Source organism: Pangasianodon hypophthalmus, chromosome 24 (assembly GCF_027358585.1).
Source record: "Pangasianodon hypophthalmus isolate fPanHyp1 chromosome 24, fPanHyp1.pri, whole genome shotgun sequence".
Lineage (NCBI taxonomy): Eukaryota > Metazoa > Chordata > Actinopteri > Siluriformes > Pangasiidae > Pangasianodon > Pangasianodon hypophthalmus.
The window spans coordinates 15,281,180-15,300,408 of NC_069733.1; the positions used below are offsets into that span (position 1 = coordinate 15,281,180).

Sequence of the window (19,229 nt, forward strand, 5' to 3'; positions counted from 1 at the left end):
CTGTGAGATGAGATGAGCTTTCATAATGAGATTGAAGAGAAGCGCTGCTACATCCACCCAACCCATGCCAAAGTGTGATTAATAGCAGCTCATCGATTTTCCCGAGCTCACACTTTTGAGGTTTATGGACCGGCCTCCAAAGAGACTGGCTTAAAACCACACCTCTGTAGATAGGGCAGCAGACGGAAACCAGATCCCACATCAAGACAGAGAGCTTTTCTACAGGTTTGTGCTTAAGAGGTTTGGTTTCTACCACTTCCTCTTATTGTCGTCCACTGTTCAAATCAGGACAATGATCAGATCGTTACAAAGGATTGTTTCCTCCGGTGTAAGCTCCAGTGACATCAACATTCAGGTCCGATTCTGGGCTCACATGGAGGCGGGGCTCATAGTTGCAGGTTAGTTTTCACAGAAGTATTCCTTTCAAGTCATGGATCGATTGCGCAATTCCATACACCATTTTTGTACCTGCAGGTTTGCAAAATGGTAGGCAATGTTCATCCAACCTCCATATCTTTTCAAACTGCTGCTCATGCTGTGTCACAGGGCAGCGCAACACTCGGAGGAACGCTCTTCCTCTCACACGAGCTCACAGACACCCACGATTGGCTAGTGTTACTGTGATTGACAAGAGAGTATGAAATCCCACCCATCTTGAGAGCACAGCCAAATTTGCTCTCTTGACTCCTAGCCAAGGATGGCTGTGGCATCGTCAGGATTCGAACTTGCGATATCTTGACATTGTGCCACTCGAGTGAATTCCTTTTGTACCACTATGTTTGTAGCACTTTATGGATGCATATAATGTGCAGGAATACCTGCAACCCAAGAGCTGGTCTCAGTACAAGCCATTGATTGAAGCCTTTGAGTTAAAGCTGCTCGCATATACACTATACAGCCAAAAGTATGTGGACACCTAACCATCACACCCATGTGTCCTTTTTGAACATCCAATTTCCAGGTTTAGTCTCCCTTTGCTGTTTTAATAAGCTCCACTCTACTGGGAAGGCTTTCCACTAGATTTTGGAGCATGGCTGTGAGGATTTGTGCTCATTCAGCAACAAAAGCAGGTCAGGCACTGATGTCAGGTGAGGAGGCCTGGGGTGGAGTCTGTGTTCCAGTTCATCCTAAAGGTGTTCAATGGGGTTGAGGTGAGGGCCCTGTGCAGGACGCTCAAGTTCTTCCATTCCAACCTTGGCAAACCATGTCTTCATGGAGGGAAGGGAAATTGTAATGCTACAGCATACAAAGACATGATCAGGATGATGGTCAGGTGTCCACAAATGTTTGGTCATATAGTGTATAAATCATTCTGAGTTGTGGCCATTTGAATCTGAATGACTTCTTCTATCCATTTATCAATAAGGTGCTCCATTTCCTCCACTGACCATAACAACCCTTCTCCGTCCGTTACAAAACTTGAAACAGGAAGTAACGTGACAAGTTGAACCAATCACGTTACGTGGCATGCAACACAGAGAGCAGATAGTTTCCGCACTTGATGCAGACCACACCAGGGTTTGATTCTCTGGACTGCTCCACGGCTCAAAGCCAGCTTTCACACTTCACCAAATGTACTCATCTCACCAGGGGAAAAATGTCCAAAGTCTGGGAAAAAAAACTGATGTATGAATGTGACTTAATATCAAGTCACCTAAGCTGTGTGAAGTCCTGAAATGGTTTGAAGTTAAGGGTAGTGACTTGATTCTGTATGTTGAATACAACATCTCAAGGAGTTTGATTTATTTGTCCAACCAATAACACCAATATCGTTCGAGATGTACCATAATACCACTTTACTGAAAGATAACTGGTAAAGCATATGCTTACGTATGCAGAGCTGGCAACAATGAGTTAGCAGATGAAGAGGAAAAACCTATTTTACCACCAAAAAACATGTTGTTGGAGGAGATGGCTATTTTTCCCCAGTTGTGCACCAAGCAACAGTAAGAAAACAACGAAGCAAAATGTGTGTGATTGCTCAAAGTTGCCCAAAGAACAAGCGACACTAAACATCTGGTACAGGTGTGTTTCGAACTCTAAGGCAGCAAAAATATGAAACGTGAGGACTTTTCTTTAGAAGTCTTTAGATTTTGGAGGGAAAAAACCCTGTAAAACTGAAAAAGGGTCACTGCAGACCTCATGCTTGATAGGTTGCTATTTTTATGTCCTGTGATATCTCACATCTACTGCAGCTTCCCGGTCGATGTATTTAAGCAGGGTCTGAAACTAGACCTCATGAGATGCTTTAGGAATTAAGCTGTAATGTGATAAAGGGAGAGTGGCACTACTGTGTGTCTCACTATCTGAAGAATAATCGGTATTTGTCTGGATGTTACAGTATGTCTTAGTAATTTGTCTGGATGTTACAGTATGTCTTAGTAATAAAGCAATACAGGAATATTTATTTCAGCAAAAATAATGACGCAGTGATATGCAAATCTATTAAAAATGTCAAAAAGAAAATTCCCCTTTACAAGTTAGTCATTTTAAGTTACTTCTAACTGATCTGAGCAAGTGCGAGTGCTCTTGGTTGTTTATGTTATAATCGGTTTAAACTATATTTTATTCCTTTATCATTATTTGTGTTTTTTTCCCCAAATATTTTTATTTAATAACACTGTTTAATTTCTTATGGCATTTTATTTTCCTTTATTTGAAATTGCTTTTAATGTACAGATTGCTTTATTTAATTGTACTGTATTCAATTATTTTATCATCATTTTCCTGCAGCTACCTTTTTTTTTTTTTTTTTTTAAACTTGCTGTTGACCAACCTGCTGTTGGGTCACTCCAAAAATGTGACTCTGTTTAATTATAATAATAAAATAAATGCAATAAACTGGCATGAGAAGAGCAAGAGACAAAAAAAGCCATGCCACATTGTCAGCCCTTTTCCCGTAACTCATACAAGTGAATGCAAATCAACAATACAAGCCACGGTTTTATTTGATATTCAAGTACAAAAATATTTAAACCCAACAACATACCACGTTCATCATCATTGTTTAGGTAAACACAGTACCTAAATATATTTTAATACAAAACATGTTTAGAAAAAGTCATGGTAGATCAAAATTTGTACAACAATCTTCAAAAAAATCCTTTTCACACATTTTCAAGAGCAACAAAATCTTTACATACACTTCGATCAATTCTGATCATTTCACATACACAAATTGACAAACACGCGCACGCACGCACACGCACGCGCACACACGCACGCACACGCACGCGCTCGCGCTCGCACGCACACGCACGCGCACGCGCTCGCACGCACACGCACGGACACACACGCACGGACACACACGGACACGCACGCACGCGCACGCACGCACTCTAACTGTTCATCCTCAGGATCCAGTCGATGGTCTCCAGCAGGAAGTTCATGTTGCAATGGGCAGCGATGCTTCTGAACACATCGACCTGCTCTGTGAAGCTCTGAAAACACAACGCAACAAAAGAAAAACTCTTGTGAGCATTCAAAAGAAAAAAAAAAGCATTTTAGTAGTGTCCTAAAAGTAACATTACAAGTTAAAAGTAAAATTACACTGCCAGTCAAAAGGATCTGAGAAACCCTGTGCTAGCATTTTTCGTTAAAGATCATGAAATGGGTTGAAGTTAAAGAGTCTAGAATTAGACTCTAAATTTTTAAGCATTTAAAATAATATGCAAACAAGGTGTTTCTTAAGCTTTTGGCTTAAGAAAATAATAAATATTAAGAAAATCAGATTCATTTTGGGGCTAAAAATAACAATCAATCTTTAACGTCCCAGATGTGAATCATTAATTACTAATAAGATAGAGAGTATATTAAAGATTGCAGTTAATGCTTGATATTCTGCTAATATGGGTCACTACGACTTTTGTAATAACAGCAAGAGGTAAAGGTGGAGGACATTGTAGCTAAAAAAAAAAAGAAAAAAAAGAAAAAATCAGCAGGATTTCCCAGGGGCTGCGATTTAACAATATTTGAATCACCTAAAACTTATTTCTACATGATCCTATGTTTATCATATCTTTTACAAAAACAGAATAAGAGTACACATCTTCACCAAAGAGCATGTAGAAAAGCTTAACTGTACTTGCAGGTCGACTCTGTTCACACTGAAATTTCCTACAGTGGCATTTTTTTCATATTTGGATTCATAAATATTAGATTTTTTAAAATTTGTGTGGTGAAACATTAGTAGGAGTAAAAGAAAAAACAATTATAAATGAGAATGTGTTTAAGTGTTTTAAATAATTTCATGAACAAATTAATCCTTTATTTTACGGTGTGCCACGAAAAACAAAAGAGATAAGAGGTGATAATTCTTTGTTTTCCCATTTTAATTTCGAAACGCAAAAGGAATAAACGCAACATACACAGTCCCTGAAGTGTTTGTTGTTTTTAATTTCAGTGGAAAAAGTTCTAGCTCTAATTAGAAAAAGCCAATTCTGGACAGAAAAATCCTTAAATACGAAGATGGACATTTTGTTCATTTATTTTTTCCCTTAGTTAATTTCCAGTCATAAGTAAAGTGTAAATAAAAAAATATTCCGCGTGACGATGAGTTTAAGAGCCTAAAATCTAGCCATATAACCAACATGAAAGCATTAGCATGGGTGAATAAATCTGTAAAAAATTCAAAAACAGAAAATAAAGTTGTAATACTTTTGTAATTACTTTTCTCAAGAAGAGACGGTTTCCACCTTGCGTGGTTTTGATGGGATTTGAATGCATAGTGTAGCGCTACTCCTGTATGTCTGCCATGATAGTGGAGAACTAATGCAAACAAATGCAAATGTATTGAATACTAAATATTTTAAGCATGAACCTTTGTGCTGAAGGTGAGATTGAAGTCTCCTGCGCAGCTGCAGTACAGAGGCATGTTGGCTTCTTTCACCCCTCTGCATTTAGCACACTCCTGTACACAGATTAAAGCACGTCACTGAAGCAGCACCACAATGCAAACCATTAAATGTGTTTTAAAATGAAAAATCAGAGTTCTACAAGATCACACAAACTATGTGTATAGTGAATAGAGAAAGTTTCCCGCCCTAATGCACCTGCAAAATACTTCCCATATGTTCCTAATGCGCAGTAAGAAAATACTCCCATCTCACTGGATGGTGAAGTACAGAAGAAATATGCATCAAGCAGCTCAGGCTAAGAAAGCTGAGCTATAGCTTCTGCACCCTGATGCCCCTATAATCACATTTATAACAATATGATCCTTGGTCTCAGACACATGACTGTCTCTCACCAGGTCCTGCAGAGTGTAACTCATCAGCTTTTTCTGCAGAGCCTCCACTAGAGCCATTTCGATGGAGTCGGTGTCGTACTGCGCCTGGCAGTTGGAGCAGAACCACTGCGGCAAGACTGAGCCGTCCTACAGACCAGAAATATCAAATCTTTAACACTTCTTCGAGCGTTTTTCGCATACATGGTCACCATCGGATGATTTTAGATTCATGGTGAGCATAAAACACACTGACCTGGGCTATGGAAGGGTCCTTGCAGAGGTCAAGGTCACGGCAATAGTTGCACTGGTGGCAGATGACCTCTGGCAGGACGTAGGAGTTGCAGGGGTCACGGAACTGAGCCTCCTCGGAGAACTCCCCAACGTTCACCAAGCGCAGGAGATCCCGCTTCAGCTTATTCACCTGGTTCACTATGTTAGCGTCCAGCGAGAGAACCTTTTGAGGTACACACCAGGGTTATTATTGTTAACAAAATCTACAGCAGTAACAAAAAATACATATTAATAAATATTAATTGGAAAGGGACAACTTAAAAATTTGGAATATTGCATCAAAATATAAAAGAAAAGGTAGTTAAAGTTCAATTCAATTAATTTAATCATTGAATAAAACACTTGGTGCCGTGCTGTTATAGGAAAATAATCAATGACTTCAACAGCATGTCACAAAATGCTTTCTTTTTCTTATACCACAGCAATTCACCAATGCTAACAATGTTTTATTTATAAAATAACAAAATTTCATAGTTTTTTTATCCCTTTATAGTTACATTTAATGTCGTGGAACGCCCTTGAAACATGTTCCAACACATAGAAACAGTCATTCCTTCACCAGCCTGTCTTGAAGTTAATAATAACGAAATGCAGTTTGTCAAAAAAAGAAAACTCCGCCCTGAAGACTTTCCTGTGGGGGAAAACCTAAAGTCACAGCTCTACCTCTGACTGTTTCAAACTGCTGACACTGGAGACTCCTTCCAAAAATGCTAAATAAATGTCTCCTTGCGGAGAACTTCACGTATCAGGTATCAGTAAGTTGTTACTACAGAGATGATGACATGGTAGAATGAGTGATTTGAATTAACTACCATTCTAGTAAATTAAATCAACACCTTCTGACCAATCAGAGTCAAGAATTCACATTGCGGTATAATGAATAATACAACACTAGAAAACACACCCTTCAAGAATTCTGTGGAAATCAGAAACACATGGGTGTGTGTTCTCACCTGACAGACGTATTTGATGAACTCCAGAGCGGGGTTGTTGAGGGGCAGATGTGATCCTGGCAGCACGGGGAACATTTCAGACGGTTGAGTCACACTGCGTGTCCCACACACCTTTTTCTGGATCTTCTGTGTGATGGTGAAGATGTTCTGCGTGAGCTCGCTCGACACGTACTCCTGAGAGAACGTGATCATGCCTGCAAATACAGTCACACACACATGGGTTATAGTGGAGTCTAACCACATACACATGCAAGAGACAAATATTAAATATAGGCAATTTAAAAAAAAAAAAAAAAAAAAAAATGTGATCAAGTTTGATTGCTCAGCAGGAAAAAAAAAATTTATGGTGTACTTAATTAAGGGGACATGCAGTTGTAACCACCCCAAAGCTGATTATTTTCCCATAAGAGCATGCCCCAAAGTGTCTTATTCCTCTCATGCCACAGGAATTTTCCAACAACCACAATTATTATTACAAACAAAATAGTCATACTTTTTATTCGGCTGTAGTTTTTTGTTACATTTAATGTTGTGGAATGACTATAATACACGTTCCCTCATCAGCCTTTCTTTTTTTTGCGCTCTCTAAGTTAATAAGACAAAAAAAAAAGACAGCTGTCATGTTACAGAGAAACAGAAAATTAATTAACGCCATTTGACCAATCAGATTCGAGAAATCAGCGATGCTGTGGTACACAATAAATTATTAACTTCTTACCAGGAAGTGCACTGATGTCACCGGCAGGCTGTTGGGACGCTTGGCTTCCGCCCCGCCTCTTTATGGGCGTGGCTCCAGGAGCATTTCGTCTGAGCTCCTCCCTCATGCTGTGATACACAGCGGCAATGTACGCTGTCAAGACAAAACAGTAACAGTGTAAAACAGGGAAAAAACAGACAAATGATGACACTAATTAAAGAAGTTAAAAGTGATACTAAAAGTAAGTAAGCACTAAGTACAAAAATGAGAATGTCAGCGTAATAGACCAGACTTTAATGCTTCACAATAAATTACTGAGCTGTGATCAAGTGCAAGCGAAAAAAAATGATAATAACACGATCATGTACCTGAGATGATCATAAGGAAATACTTCTGACAGGAAGCAGCCTGAGGAAGGTACTGCATGATGTTCCAGCTGCTCTCAATCAGGTCCTCCACCTCATCCTCCTCTCTATCTTGCTCTTCCTCTGGTTCATCATCCTCCTCCTCCTCGTCCTCACTGCCCTCATCCTCTCCTTCCTGCTTTCCTTTCTTTTTCTTGTCTGTGCCAGTCTGTTTTTGTATCAATTAAAAAAAGCAGTAAGAATGGAAGCTCAGTGCTCAATCTATACTGTATATTATAATTTATTATCGAATTACTCCATTATATAACGAGCGCTGACTTCCTGGTTCAGCCGATATATCTGTACGTACCCTCAAATTAAAGATGATATTCTACGCTTTGTGTTATTTCAAATCCAGCCTCACAGACTCATAGCGTAATTACTTACAGCCTTTAACTTCTACATACCTCTCCGTACATGATGCTGGAGGGCACTTTTCCTTTCACTCCTCCGTAGTTAGCTGGATCCATCCACAGCAGGAACTCCCAGCATCGAGAGAAGGTGATGGACAGAGAGTGGAAGATCTCCCGTGAATGGATGCTAGAGGATGGTTAAAAAAAAAAGATTAATAAAAAGTAAGAACTTTTCCAAATTGTTTTAACAGAAAGTTTGAATTATATTGCATAACCACTTTCTCAAAGAAGATTTGTTTTTGCCCATTATCTGAAAGGGTGCCAATAATTACAGAATTAGTTGACTATTAGCAGTTCCAACTGGGGAATTATGAAATCTTTAATGAACTGTATGACTCTTAGAGAAAGAAAGCCAAGCAACAGTAGAAAAAAAAACCTCAAAAGATCATAGCAAAAGTTTGCTATGATACTACATGGGATCAAAATTCATAATCCTTCGGGTAAACCATAAATGTTGGCACCTCTGTAGAACTTATTTCATGTGAGGAGAGAATAAGCTCTGACCTGTTGGTGATGTACTCCACGTAGGCGATGGCGTCATCAATGCGCCGTTTCTTGGTACTGAGGATGATGCGGTTGAAGTTCCCATAGACCACAGAGGAACCGAGCCGCTTAAACTCAGCAACCAGCCTGCACGTGTGTGTTTGTGTGAGAGAGATATATAAAAAAATATATATATTTTTGAGTCTGTGGAATCAATACGGTATGAATCTCAGAATCTAATAATCATATTTAATGCAAAACATTTAGCAGTCGTATTCTCAGTTCGGTAAACCGACTTCCTCTATGTGTTGTGTCACTCACTGGAGGAAGATCTTCTTCATCATGTTGAGCAGCGTGCGGTGCAGCGCCGGGTCGTACAGGAGCGAGCTGGGGGAGCGCAGCCAGCGGTAGAAGTGCATCACCTGATTATCTGCGTACACGTTATGGTACTGTGTGATCTCCCGCACCCAGCCAACCACCATGCTCTTCAGGATCCTAGACACACACACACACACACACACACACACAGTTAAGCCTGTCACAAGTACGCTCTTACTTTATCGCAATTATATTTCCATGTTTAAGTAATATGAATCAGTATATAAATGCTATATCTTAATTTTATCTTAATTAAAATTAAGTCTATATAGGTTAGGTGTTGAATTTTGAATCGCCAATACCAGCATCAAGGGCAATATTCATGGCAGGAGCAAGGTTATAATAAATAACCAAATAAAAATACATAAATAAATAAATAAACCATTAAATAGGAGACATTTTAAATAGTATAAATGATTTAATATAATAAAATATTTCATACTGAGCAAGTTAAAAATCTGTTTGAATTGTTTCAAATTAATTTGGGATAAAATTTCTAAAATTCTCTCTGGTGTTACTTTATAAAAATACCTCCTTAAAAGACGTTACTGAATAATATCATGGTCTGATGATATTAAAAGCAGAGTCAGAGGGGTAAAAGTCTACATAATTTTCACTAACATTTCCAAATTATAGTTTCTCTCCCTCTCACACACACACACACACACACACACACACACACACACACACACACACACACCTGAATGTGTTGGAGCAGAGTGCAGTCTCATCATAACTAGCCACAGCGGTCGCTCCCTGGTTTCCTGACATCATGTCTTCCAGTGATGCGTGCTGAATGACATCAAAACTCACGCCCATGCTGGCCCCGCCCTCCATGTCATTTACGTGCTGCGACTGGAGGATGGTGTTCACCGCCAAGCTCTGAATGTCCAACTCCACACACACTAAACAAAATAACCCATAATTAATGCAAGCAATTCTAACACTAAATGCATTTTCGAATATTTCATTTAGTTCATTTTTCCCCGGAGTACCTGTGGAGAAGCATCCCGGAGCGTTGATCTCCATGGAGCCCCGCTCATCGCTCTCCATCACCAGGCGGCTGTCGTCGGCCTCCTTGCCCCCGAGGTCGGGTCTGGCTGTGGGTGAAAGCCACAGCAGGTGGTTGTGCTTCCGCAAGTGACGTGCCAGAAAGAGGTCCGAGCCAAAAATAGAGATGTCCTCAGGCAGGTTCCCTACAGGCAAGTGGTAATACCTGCGGGGTGGATGTTAGAGAATAACTCAGTCTCATAAAATAAATCAAAAATGAAAATAAAATAAACTGAACACGGCCATATAAAACCAAAACAACGCAGTGATGATGTAAAAAGAAACCCTGTGGCTCTTTAACACCTTAAACACACTCCTTTGCTAATGTTACCCTACATTAAGTATTGAATTTGGATGAATTCATGTAAAAATACCACAGTATCACATTTTTTAAGAGGGAAAAATAGGGCAGTAGGAAAGGCAGGCATCTACTATAAGTCAATAGCATAAGTCTAAAAATGGCCAGGACGCTGCGTTATCTTCACAATCATGGACTAGGACCAATTCCATCTCCTGAATGCACACTGCAAATGTGCATTCTTGTAAATGATTAGAATTATTAATAAAATGCTGCCAAAGTGACTGTCATAAAATGTACTACTATTATGTCCACAACGCCAGCCCTAGTTTTTTTTTTTTTCTTTTGGAAAAGTGGTCTTTAATGGCCGTAGTGCTTGCCGTGACTCGGCAGTGTGTGCTGTACCTGGCCATGTCGAAGGCCTGTGAAAGACAGCTGTCCAGGTTTAAGTAGTGTTTGATCATGCGGCGTGCGCCGTGCCGCTGCCAGTCCAGCACGCTGTAGCTGATGTCGTCTGTCACGTGCACGGGAACCACGGGGAACTCCTCCAGCACGGTCATGCCGGCCACCAGACGCCGCAGCTCCCAGTTAGACTGCACAGCGATGAGAGTGGGACCACGACGCTCCTCCTACACACACACGCCATTTACGTTTATTCGTTTGGCTTTTAAGATACTTTTATTAAAAAAAAAAAAAAAAAAAAACTTAGCTGAGAGTTAAAAACATCGGTTACATGGACCTCAACTTACAGAATAAATGTAATGAATAAACCACGATGGTGCCGGCTGTTACAGGAAAATAATCAGCGATGGGCTGGTGTGATGATTATTTTCCTATAACTGCATGTCCCAAAGTGTTGCAGCAATTTGTCAATGATTCGTCAATTTTTTTTTATTAATGAAAAAAAAAGTGTCATACTTTATATCAGTTTAGAATTACATTTAATGTTGTGGATTGTCCATGAAACAAGGTAGTTCCTGTTATCACTAATGCTGTAGCAGCTATAAGTATTCGTTCCCTTACCAGCCTCTCTTCTTTCTTTCTGTTGAAGTTAATAAGACAAAAAAAAGTAGCTTGTCATGTTACAGAGAAACTGCAAAGCCCTCTGTCCTGAAGACTTCCTGTGCCAGAAAGCTAAAAGTTGCAGTTTTAACCTTTGACTGTTACAAAGCGCCTTCAATAATTGTATAAGGAAGCTTAGATTTCATTTCTAGATTTAGAAATTAGCCTTAGATTATGTGGAATGTCCACCATACAAGTCCCAGTGTAGCTTGTTACTATAGAAACGGTAACATATTTAAACGACTGCATTCATATAAACCTGTCATTTGTCTTGCAGCCAGCACTACTGTCAGAGAAAACTGCTGTTAGAGAAAAATAATTAACACCAAGAACCAATCAGGTTCAAGAATTCATCAGTGCTGTGATATAAATTAGTATGATATGTAATAATTCTCCATCTAAATTAGTATGATATGTAATAATTCTCCATCTAAATTAGTATGATATGTAATAATTCTCCATCTAAATTAGTATGATATGTAATAATTCTCCATCTAAATTAGTATGATATGTAATAATTCTCCATCATTAAAAAAGACTGAACTGAACAAAAAAGCTGACACTTTTTGAAACGTTCAGAGTCACTGTGGTGAAAGAGTGTGACGCGTGCAGAGCCGTCATGGTGGGCGTGTACCTTATAGCTGAGCAGAATGCGCTGCACTGCGCGGTAAATGGCCTTCACGTCGTTCTCAGCACGCACTTCAAACAGGTGCTTCTCTGGAGGCAGCAGCTCCTCTGAGGTCTTCTCTAACAGCGCAGTGCGCTCCACTCCATACAGCGTACTCAGGTTCGGCATCTGGTTACTCCGAACCTGCAGCGGGGTGACACGGGGTCAATCAGAAAGATGGGAGACGATGCATTTCTATACTACTAGAAGTACTGAAAATCAGAATATGTAAATGCATCTGTCATGTGATGTAGAAAAAGAAAAAAAAAATTGTTATACAAGGAAGTGCGGCTCTGACCGTATCGAGGACGAAGACGCTGGCTTTGCGCTGAGAGGGGATGAAGAGGCCGAAAAGAGCCTTGTGGCCCTGACTGTGATGGTACAGGTAGATGTGTCTCACGCTGCCTGCAATGCAAAACATACAGTAAGACTACAAAACACCACTGCTGACAATTAAGTAATCAAATCCCAAGTGAGGAAAAGCAAATGGTCCATTATGCTCTCTCAGATAAAATCATGATATCTGGGGATTATACTCAGTGTTCGTTGTGTAGCTGAGGGTGTTACCTGGCTCCAGGTAGCTGAACTGAGCGAGCGATCTCATCTCCAGGTGCTCCAGCTCGAAGGTGTCAGCCTCTCGGCCAGCCAGCGCCCTCACCACCTGCTTATTGACCATACACACACAGCCGAGCTGCACCAGCGCCCGGAATAGCAGCGGCACCTGCAGGACCGACACACAGACACACTTTAAAAAATAAAATCTGAGAGTGATGTGGTCAATGCTTAAAATTAAAACTGCAGGATGTGGTCAATGTTTAAAAATTCTATTATTTGGCCAGAATTATTTTACTAAATAGAAAAAAGAAAATTAAATTTATTAATTAGTCTCCTAACAAACAAACACTTCCTAGGAACTGATACTGAAGGCTGACAAATATACTCACAAGAGAACAGAAAACTGTAATTAACCAAACAACAATCTAAATCTAGTAGAAACAGGAACCTAGGATGATATCAGGGAAAGTTTTAGGATGAAATAAGGAATGATTTTTTTTTCATATATATATCAGTTTATATCAACAGACATCAGCCTTTTTATTTACTTTCTATATTGCGATCCTATATTTCTATTGGATATTTCGACAGTATACACTATATTACCAAAAGTATTCGGTCACCCATCCAAATGATCAGAATCAGGTGTCCTAATCACTTGGCCTGGCCACAGGTGTATAAAATGTTTTTTACAAACATTTGTGAAAGAATGGGCCGCTCTCAGGAGCTCAGTGAATTCCAGCGTTGAACTGTCATAGGATGCCACCTGTGCAACAAATCCAGTCGTGAAATTTCCTCGCTCCTAAATATTCCACAGTCAACTGTCAGCTTTATCGTAACAAAATGGAAGAGTTTGGGAACAACAGCAACTCAGCCACGAGGTGGTAGGCCACGTAAACTGACGGAGAGGGGTCAGCAGATGCTGAAGCGCATAGTGCAAAGAGGTCGTCGACTTTCTTCACAGTCAATTGCTACAGAGCTCCAAACTTCATGTGACCTTCAGATTAGTCCAAGTACAGTACGCAGAGAGCTTCATGGAATGGGTTTCCATGGCCGAGCAGCTGCATCCAAGCCACACATCACCAAGCGCAATGCAAAGCGTCGGATGCAGTGGTGTAAAGCACGCCGCCACTGGACTCTAGAGCAGTGGAGACGCGTTCTCTGGAGTGATGAATCACGCTTTTCTATCTGGCAATCTGATGGACGAGTCTGGGTTTGGAGGTTGCCAGGAGAACGGTACATTTCGGACTGCATTGTGCCGAGTGTGAAATTTGGTGGAGGAGGAATTATGGTGTGGGGTTGTTTTTCAGGAGTTGGGCTTGGCCCCTTAGTTCCAGTGAAAGGAACTTTGAATGCTTCAGGATACCAAAACATTTTGGACAATTCCATGCTCCCAACCTTGTGGGAACAGTTTGGAGCGGGCCCCTTCCTCTTCCAACATGACTGTGCACCAGTGCACAAAGCAAGGTCCATAAAGACATGGATGACAGAGTCTGGTGTGGATGAACTTGACTGGCCTTGCACAGAGTCCTGACCTGAACCTGATAGAACACCTTTGGGATGAATTAGAGCGGAGACTGAGAGCCAGGCCTTCTCATCCAACATCAGTGTGTGACCTCACCAATGCGCTTTTGGAAGAATGTTCAAAAATTCCTATAAACACACTCCTCAACCTTGTGGACAGCCTTCCCAGAAGAGTTGAAGCTGTAATAGCTGCAAAAGGTGGACCGACATCATATTGAACCCTATGGGTTAGGAATGGGATGGCACTTAAGTTCATATGTGAGTCAAGGCAGGTGACCGAATACTTTTGGTAATATAGTGTATTTCTTCAGGTATAAAGGTCGAAGATGAAACCAGTCTTTTTTTATTGCATGCAAGAGCAGTTTGTTTTGGAGAAAATTATTAATATGAATAAATACAGTACATGATACAATTTCACACTAACTACTCTGCTGACTTCAAGGTTTTTATAGGAAATTGACCTGAATAATTCAAAATAATCAAAATGAGAAAAGAGGTCGCTCATGTTAAATATGCAAATTAAATCAGCAAGCTTTTGCTATTTTAAAATCAAATTTTAGCCAATCAGATACTTTACATACACTCCCCAATATGTCAATCAACTGTGCTTAATTAATTGAGGGTGCCAAAAATTGTGATCAAGAATAAATTCTAGTTCAAGCCCTAGTTGATATCAGTACTTGGCCCTTAGACTTACAGCTCCATTTACATTGAGCTAGAGGTAAAGTGATGCTTTTTATCACCGTTATCTGAACCGTCTGTCTGTTCCATTACCTGTGTTTCGTAGACGCCCTCTATGTCTGGGGCAGAAAGGTCTGCATTGATCTCATTGATGTGCTCCTGATACATGTCTTCAGGCACAGAGTACTGGTACAGGTAATACACCACGTTGGAGCGCGGCAAAATCCGGTTCACCTGCATATTAAAAAAACTTGAATTAAAATCCGATTGTCTTTTCAACCAGTGACCGTCACATTTTATAGAGTTCTTGAATAAATTACAGGTGTATCTCGGTGTAGACAAACCTTTTTGTACGTGGCTCCCTCTTCCTGCTTGGGCACTCTTTGATTGACATAAAACACTCGTGGGATATTAAGTTTCATGCAGTGCAGGTCAGTGCCGATCACCGCCCACAGCTTATACAGGCCTGGCTGACTGGTTTCTGCAATCTAGTGGATAGAGTTAAAAACAAATATATTAGTGGGTTTAAAAGTTATAAATACATGTTCCCGGGATAGACACCGTGTGCACCGCAACCTTGACCAGGATAAAGAGCTTACTGAAGAGGAACGAATAAATGTTTAGTTCAGTTTAGTTATTTATAAATTGTCAAAACTCATGTTCAGAACCAAAGGTATCATAAAATTAATAATCTAGTACTCAAAAATATACCAAAGACATTTTAAGACCGCTTTAAAAACACTGCATGTAGATCATATTGCATTTTTGGGTTAGTAGGAAAGAGCAACCCGTAAAAAAGCCCAGTTTTTCAACACACACACACACACACACACACACACACACACACACACACACACACACACACTCATGTTTATGCGGCTTGACATTTGATTTAAGATTTAAGTCAGATTTCATGGGTTTCACTTCCCCACTATGTGTAATCCAAAAATCCAAAAACTGTTTGTTTTAGAGAAAATTATTACTATGTATAAATATATTATATGGCCAAAAGTATGTGCACACCTGACCATCACACCCATATGTGGTTCTTCCTCAGACTGTTGCCACAAAGTTGGAAGCACACAAATGTCTCAGTATGCTGTAGCATTACAATTTCCCTTCACTGGAACTCAAACCTATTCCAGCATGATGGTGCCCCTGTGCACAAAGCGAGCTCCATGAAGACATGGTGTGTTAAGGTTGGAGTGAAAGAACTCGAGTGTCCTGCACAGAGCCCTGACTTCAACCCCACTGAACACCGTAGGGATGAACTGGAACCCTGACTGCACCCCAGACCTCCTCACCCAACATCAGTGCCTGACCTCACTAATGCTCTTGTTGATCAGTGAACACAAATCCCCACAGCTAAAATCTAGTGGAAAGCTTCCCGGAAGAGTGGAGCTTATTATAACAGCAAACAGGGGACTAAATCTGGAATGGGATGTTCAACAAGCAGATATGGGTGTGATAATCAGGTGACCACAATCTTTTGGCCATATAGCATATAAATACATTTCAAATGCTTAGAATATGTTCAAACTGGACGCTGACCTTTTGTAAAACACATTCTACTGTGAATTCTCCATATAGGTAGCCCATAATTTCCACCTCTCCTGTACTACTCGGTGTACACTGTGTCCGTTTCATTACTATAACAGACATTTGCGATGTGAATTCTCAGATTTGACACCAAGTATTCACTAATACTGATTTTTTTTTTAATGCTCTCATACCTGTACTATTTGCCAGGGCATGTCCAGAATGCTCCGTGCTGTCCTGCGGAGGAAGCTCCCTAGTCCTGTGGTTGGTCCGTCCCTGATCACGCCGCCTCCGGTTGGCTGAGCCTCTCCATCAAGCATGCGTCGTCTCTTCCTGCGCTCTTTCCTCTGCCGGATCTGCAGCTCCCACTTCTTCTTATGGTAACGCAGCCACACCAGCCTCTCCTCCTAAACACGGATTATTAGAATTATAAATATGTAGCTATTTCCTAAGAGGGAAAAAAAAATCTCGAGTCTATGCAGAGAGCACAGCATGATCTGCTTAGAAAGCATCAAATAATAACTAATATGATATATAATTGTATTAATAAAAGTACTTAAATAGTGCAATTCGTCCTGACAGCCCTAGCCTCTGGTGCATTCTGGGTGATGTGTATTTTTGTTGAAATGCAACGTCGTATCTTTGTGCTTAGCTCTTCTTGATACTGTACTCTGTGCAGTACCTGTGTTGTACCCATAGGTGGCGGAGGACCCAGTATCTCTCTCCAGGACTGTGTGAGCTCCAGCTCCTGAGACTCCTGAGTCTGGCTGTCCTCACCCTGAGACGCTCGCTTCCTCTTAGTACTAATGAGGATGGCAGGCTGTAGGGGGCGCTGTGGAGCCCCGAAATCCTCCATATCAGGAGTCTTGCCTGGCTCTGTCTGATTGGCCACCTGAAAGAGAAAGACAGAGAGAGAGAGAGAGAGAGAGAGAGAGAGAGAGAGAGATTATGAATGTTGGCAGTATGACAGTAAAAATCTAGCTGTGTGCGTGTGTGACGCTGCACACCTGTCTCTTTCCTTCACTTGTGAACATCTCGCTGATTTTCTTCTGTTTGTAGATGTCGTTCTTTTCTAGAAGCTTCTTATGCAGCCAGTCTGGATGGCGCACTCGCGGCACTGGGTTTTTCACCTGAGCAAAAAAAAAAAAAAAAAAAAAAGATCATAAATAAAACATAACTAATCCAGTATAATAAAGAAACATATAAAAAGCTGAACAATGTAGCACCATCAGGTCTCTTGCTTACAAAAATCCAGATAAGCAGCTAACACACCCGAACGGGGTTACCTTTTAAAGGCGTAAACATTAGTCATTAGTTTATGGCTATAAATAAGACTTCTTGTTGTTGCTGTTCTTTCGGCTGCTCCCGTTAGGGGTCGCCACAGCAGATCATTAGTCCGTATGTTTGATTTGGCACAGGTTTTACACCAGATGCCATTCCTGACCGGCACCGAGATGACCGGGACCGGCACCGAGAGTACACTCCCAGTGGCCGGGTTGGTTCCCTGCCCGGGAATCGAACCCGGCCGCAGCGGTGAGAGCGAGGGATCCTTAGCTGCTAGACCACCAGGGATATAAATATGACTATTCGAAGATAATTTTGTTTCCTAGTGGTGCTTGAAACACGCCCTGAATTTAAACATTTCTCTATCCAGTCATCTTTAAACAGTCTGTTTTTTCATCCATTTTTTTTAATCAAACCATGACATCACTTCACTAATCAGACCTGAGAGTGTAAATAAAATAAATTTAATCTATAAATACAGCTCTCCCTTTTCCAAGCAAATGTCTCTAGCCCTGTAGTTAGTCTCTGGTTCGATAAATGTCTTGAACAAAAACAAAATGCCTTAAACATGTGATTGGATGAGATGTCTCATACGAGCCTAAAATATCATGCATTTGTGTGGCGGCTTGGCGAAACCCTTCACGTGGGGAGATTTTGAAAATTTCTACTATACTTCTAAAAAAAAAACTACAGGTTTTCCTGAACTGAAATGTGTTTCCCTTTTGTATGTATCTAAGAAAAATGCCTGTTTCACCGTGACGCATAGCAATCCGACAACTTGATCTAAGTGTGACACTCACTGTGTGAGGAAATCAGAAGCAAGCTTTTAGTCAGGCTTTAGTCTTTAGGTTTTAATCTGTTTTTACCTCCATGTGTGTTAAACTAGCTCCTTATACAGCGTGGTCTTTGTAGAAAGACAAGACAAGAATAACAATTAAGTAAAAACCCTTCCACATTTTTTTGATTGAATATATTTATGATTTCTTCAACATGACGCATTAAAGTGTGTTAAAGGCAGAAAATCAAACTGTGATTTTTTTCTTTTTTTTTTTTTTTGTAGCTGTTTGCCCAAATTGTGTCACAGTGAAATCCAACATGTTTTTCCTAACCTAAGATGTTAGGTTTGATTATCCTCTTAGCTCCAGCGTGTGGAAAAAAAAACACATCAGGGACGAAAAAATACCGGCTGTTCGACTTCTGCTCATTGCAAGCGAAAATGGTGTGAGGTTTTTTTTTTTTTTAAGCTGAAATACTCCTTTAAACTGTGAGTGTAAGTTCACCTGCTGTAGTGCTGCTGGAATGGTGATGATCTTCTGTATGGCACTGCCCAATCTCTCAATGTAGTAACCCCAGTCCAGGATCTGAATCACAAACACAACCATCAACACACTTTAACTGCGAAGCAAATATAGCAAACAACAATCAGTGTATCACAGTTAAACATATCTAGACAATATCTAGACATACTGATCTGATGTCCATGTCATGGAGGCTGGGCATCTTCAGCCATTTGCGCAGGAAGTGCTTCTTAACGCTAGCTTCAGCCTGGAATATGGCCAGAGGAATCGCCCTTTAGAAAGAAGAGGAAAACTTTAATTTCACTGTGATTTTATTTCACTGTGTAACTCTAAACAACATATCTCTAAATGTTCTACACAGCTACATTTACATTTCTAACACCACCTACTCTTTTTTTTTTTTTAAAACTGATATTAATTCTATA

The 19,229-nt window shown here is 40.4% G+C and overlaps 1 protein-coding gene across 1 annotated transcript in view; it reads right to left on the minus strand.

The window, feature by feature from the left end:
- Nucleotides 1–2,925: 2,925 nt before the first annotated feature.
- pole (polymerase (DNA directed), epsilon) overlaps nt 2,926–19,229 on the minus strand; it is a 33,822-nt gene continuing 17,518 nt past the window's right edge. Inside the window, exons 27-49 of the mRNA XM_053228997.1 lie at nt 18,974–19,076; nt 18,787–18,867; nt 17,230–17,352; nt 16,905–17,114; nt 16,417–16,629; nt 15,028–15,171; nt 14,777–14,917; nt 12,491–12,644; nt 12,222–12,328; nt 11,891–12,067; nt 10,600–10,823; nt 9,842–10,062; nt 9,547–9,751; nt 8,790–8,963; nt 8,490–8,615; nt 7,980–8,112; nt 7,537–7,741; nt 7,190–7,321; nt 6,472–6,665; nt 5,481–5,681; nt 5,249–5,374; nt 4,820–4,909; nt 2,926–3,440 (exon numbers count right to left, since the gene is read on the minus strand). Of these exons, the coding sequence (XP_053084972.1) occupies nt 3,339–3,440; nt 4,820–4,909; nt 5,249–5,374; nt 5,481–5,681; nt 6,472–6,665; nt 7,190–7,321; nt 7,537–7,741; nt 7,980–8,112; nt 8,490–8,615; nt 8,790–8,963; nt 9,547–9,751; nt 9,842–10,062; nt 10,600–10,823; nt 11,891–12,067; nt 12,222–12,328; nt 12,491–12,644; nt 14,777–14,917; nt 15,028–15,171; nt 16,417–16,629; nt 16,905–17,114; nt 17,230–17,352; nt 18,787–18,867; nt 18,974–19,076 (3,586 nt within the window). The 3' untranslated portion in view covers nt 2,926–3,338. The remainder of the gene's footprint in view (nt 3,441–4,819; nt 4,910–5,248; nt 5,375–5,480; nt 5,682–6,471; nt 6,666–7,189; nt 7,322–7,536; nt 7,742–7,979; nt 8,113–8,489; nt 8,616–8,789; nt 8,964–9,546; nt 9,752–9,841; nt 10,063–10,599; nt 10,824–11,890; nt 12,068–12,221; nt 12,329–12,490; nt 12,645–14,776; nt 14,918–15,027; nt 15,172–16,416; nt 16,630–16,904; nt 17,115–17,229; nt 17,353–18,786; nt 18,868–18,973; nt 19,077–19,229) is intronic.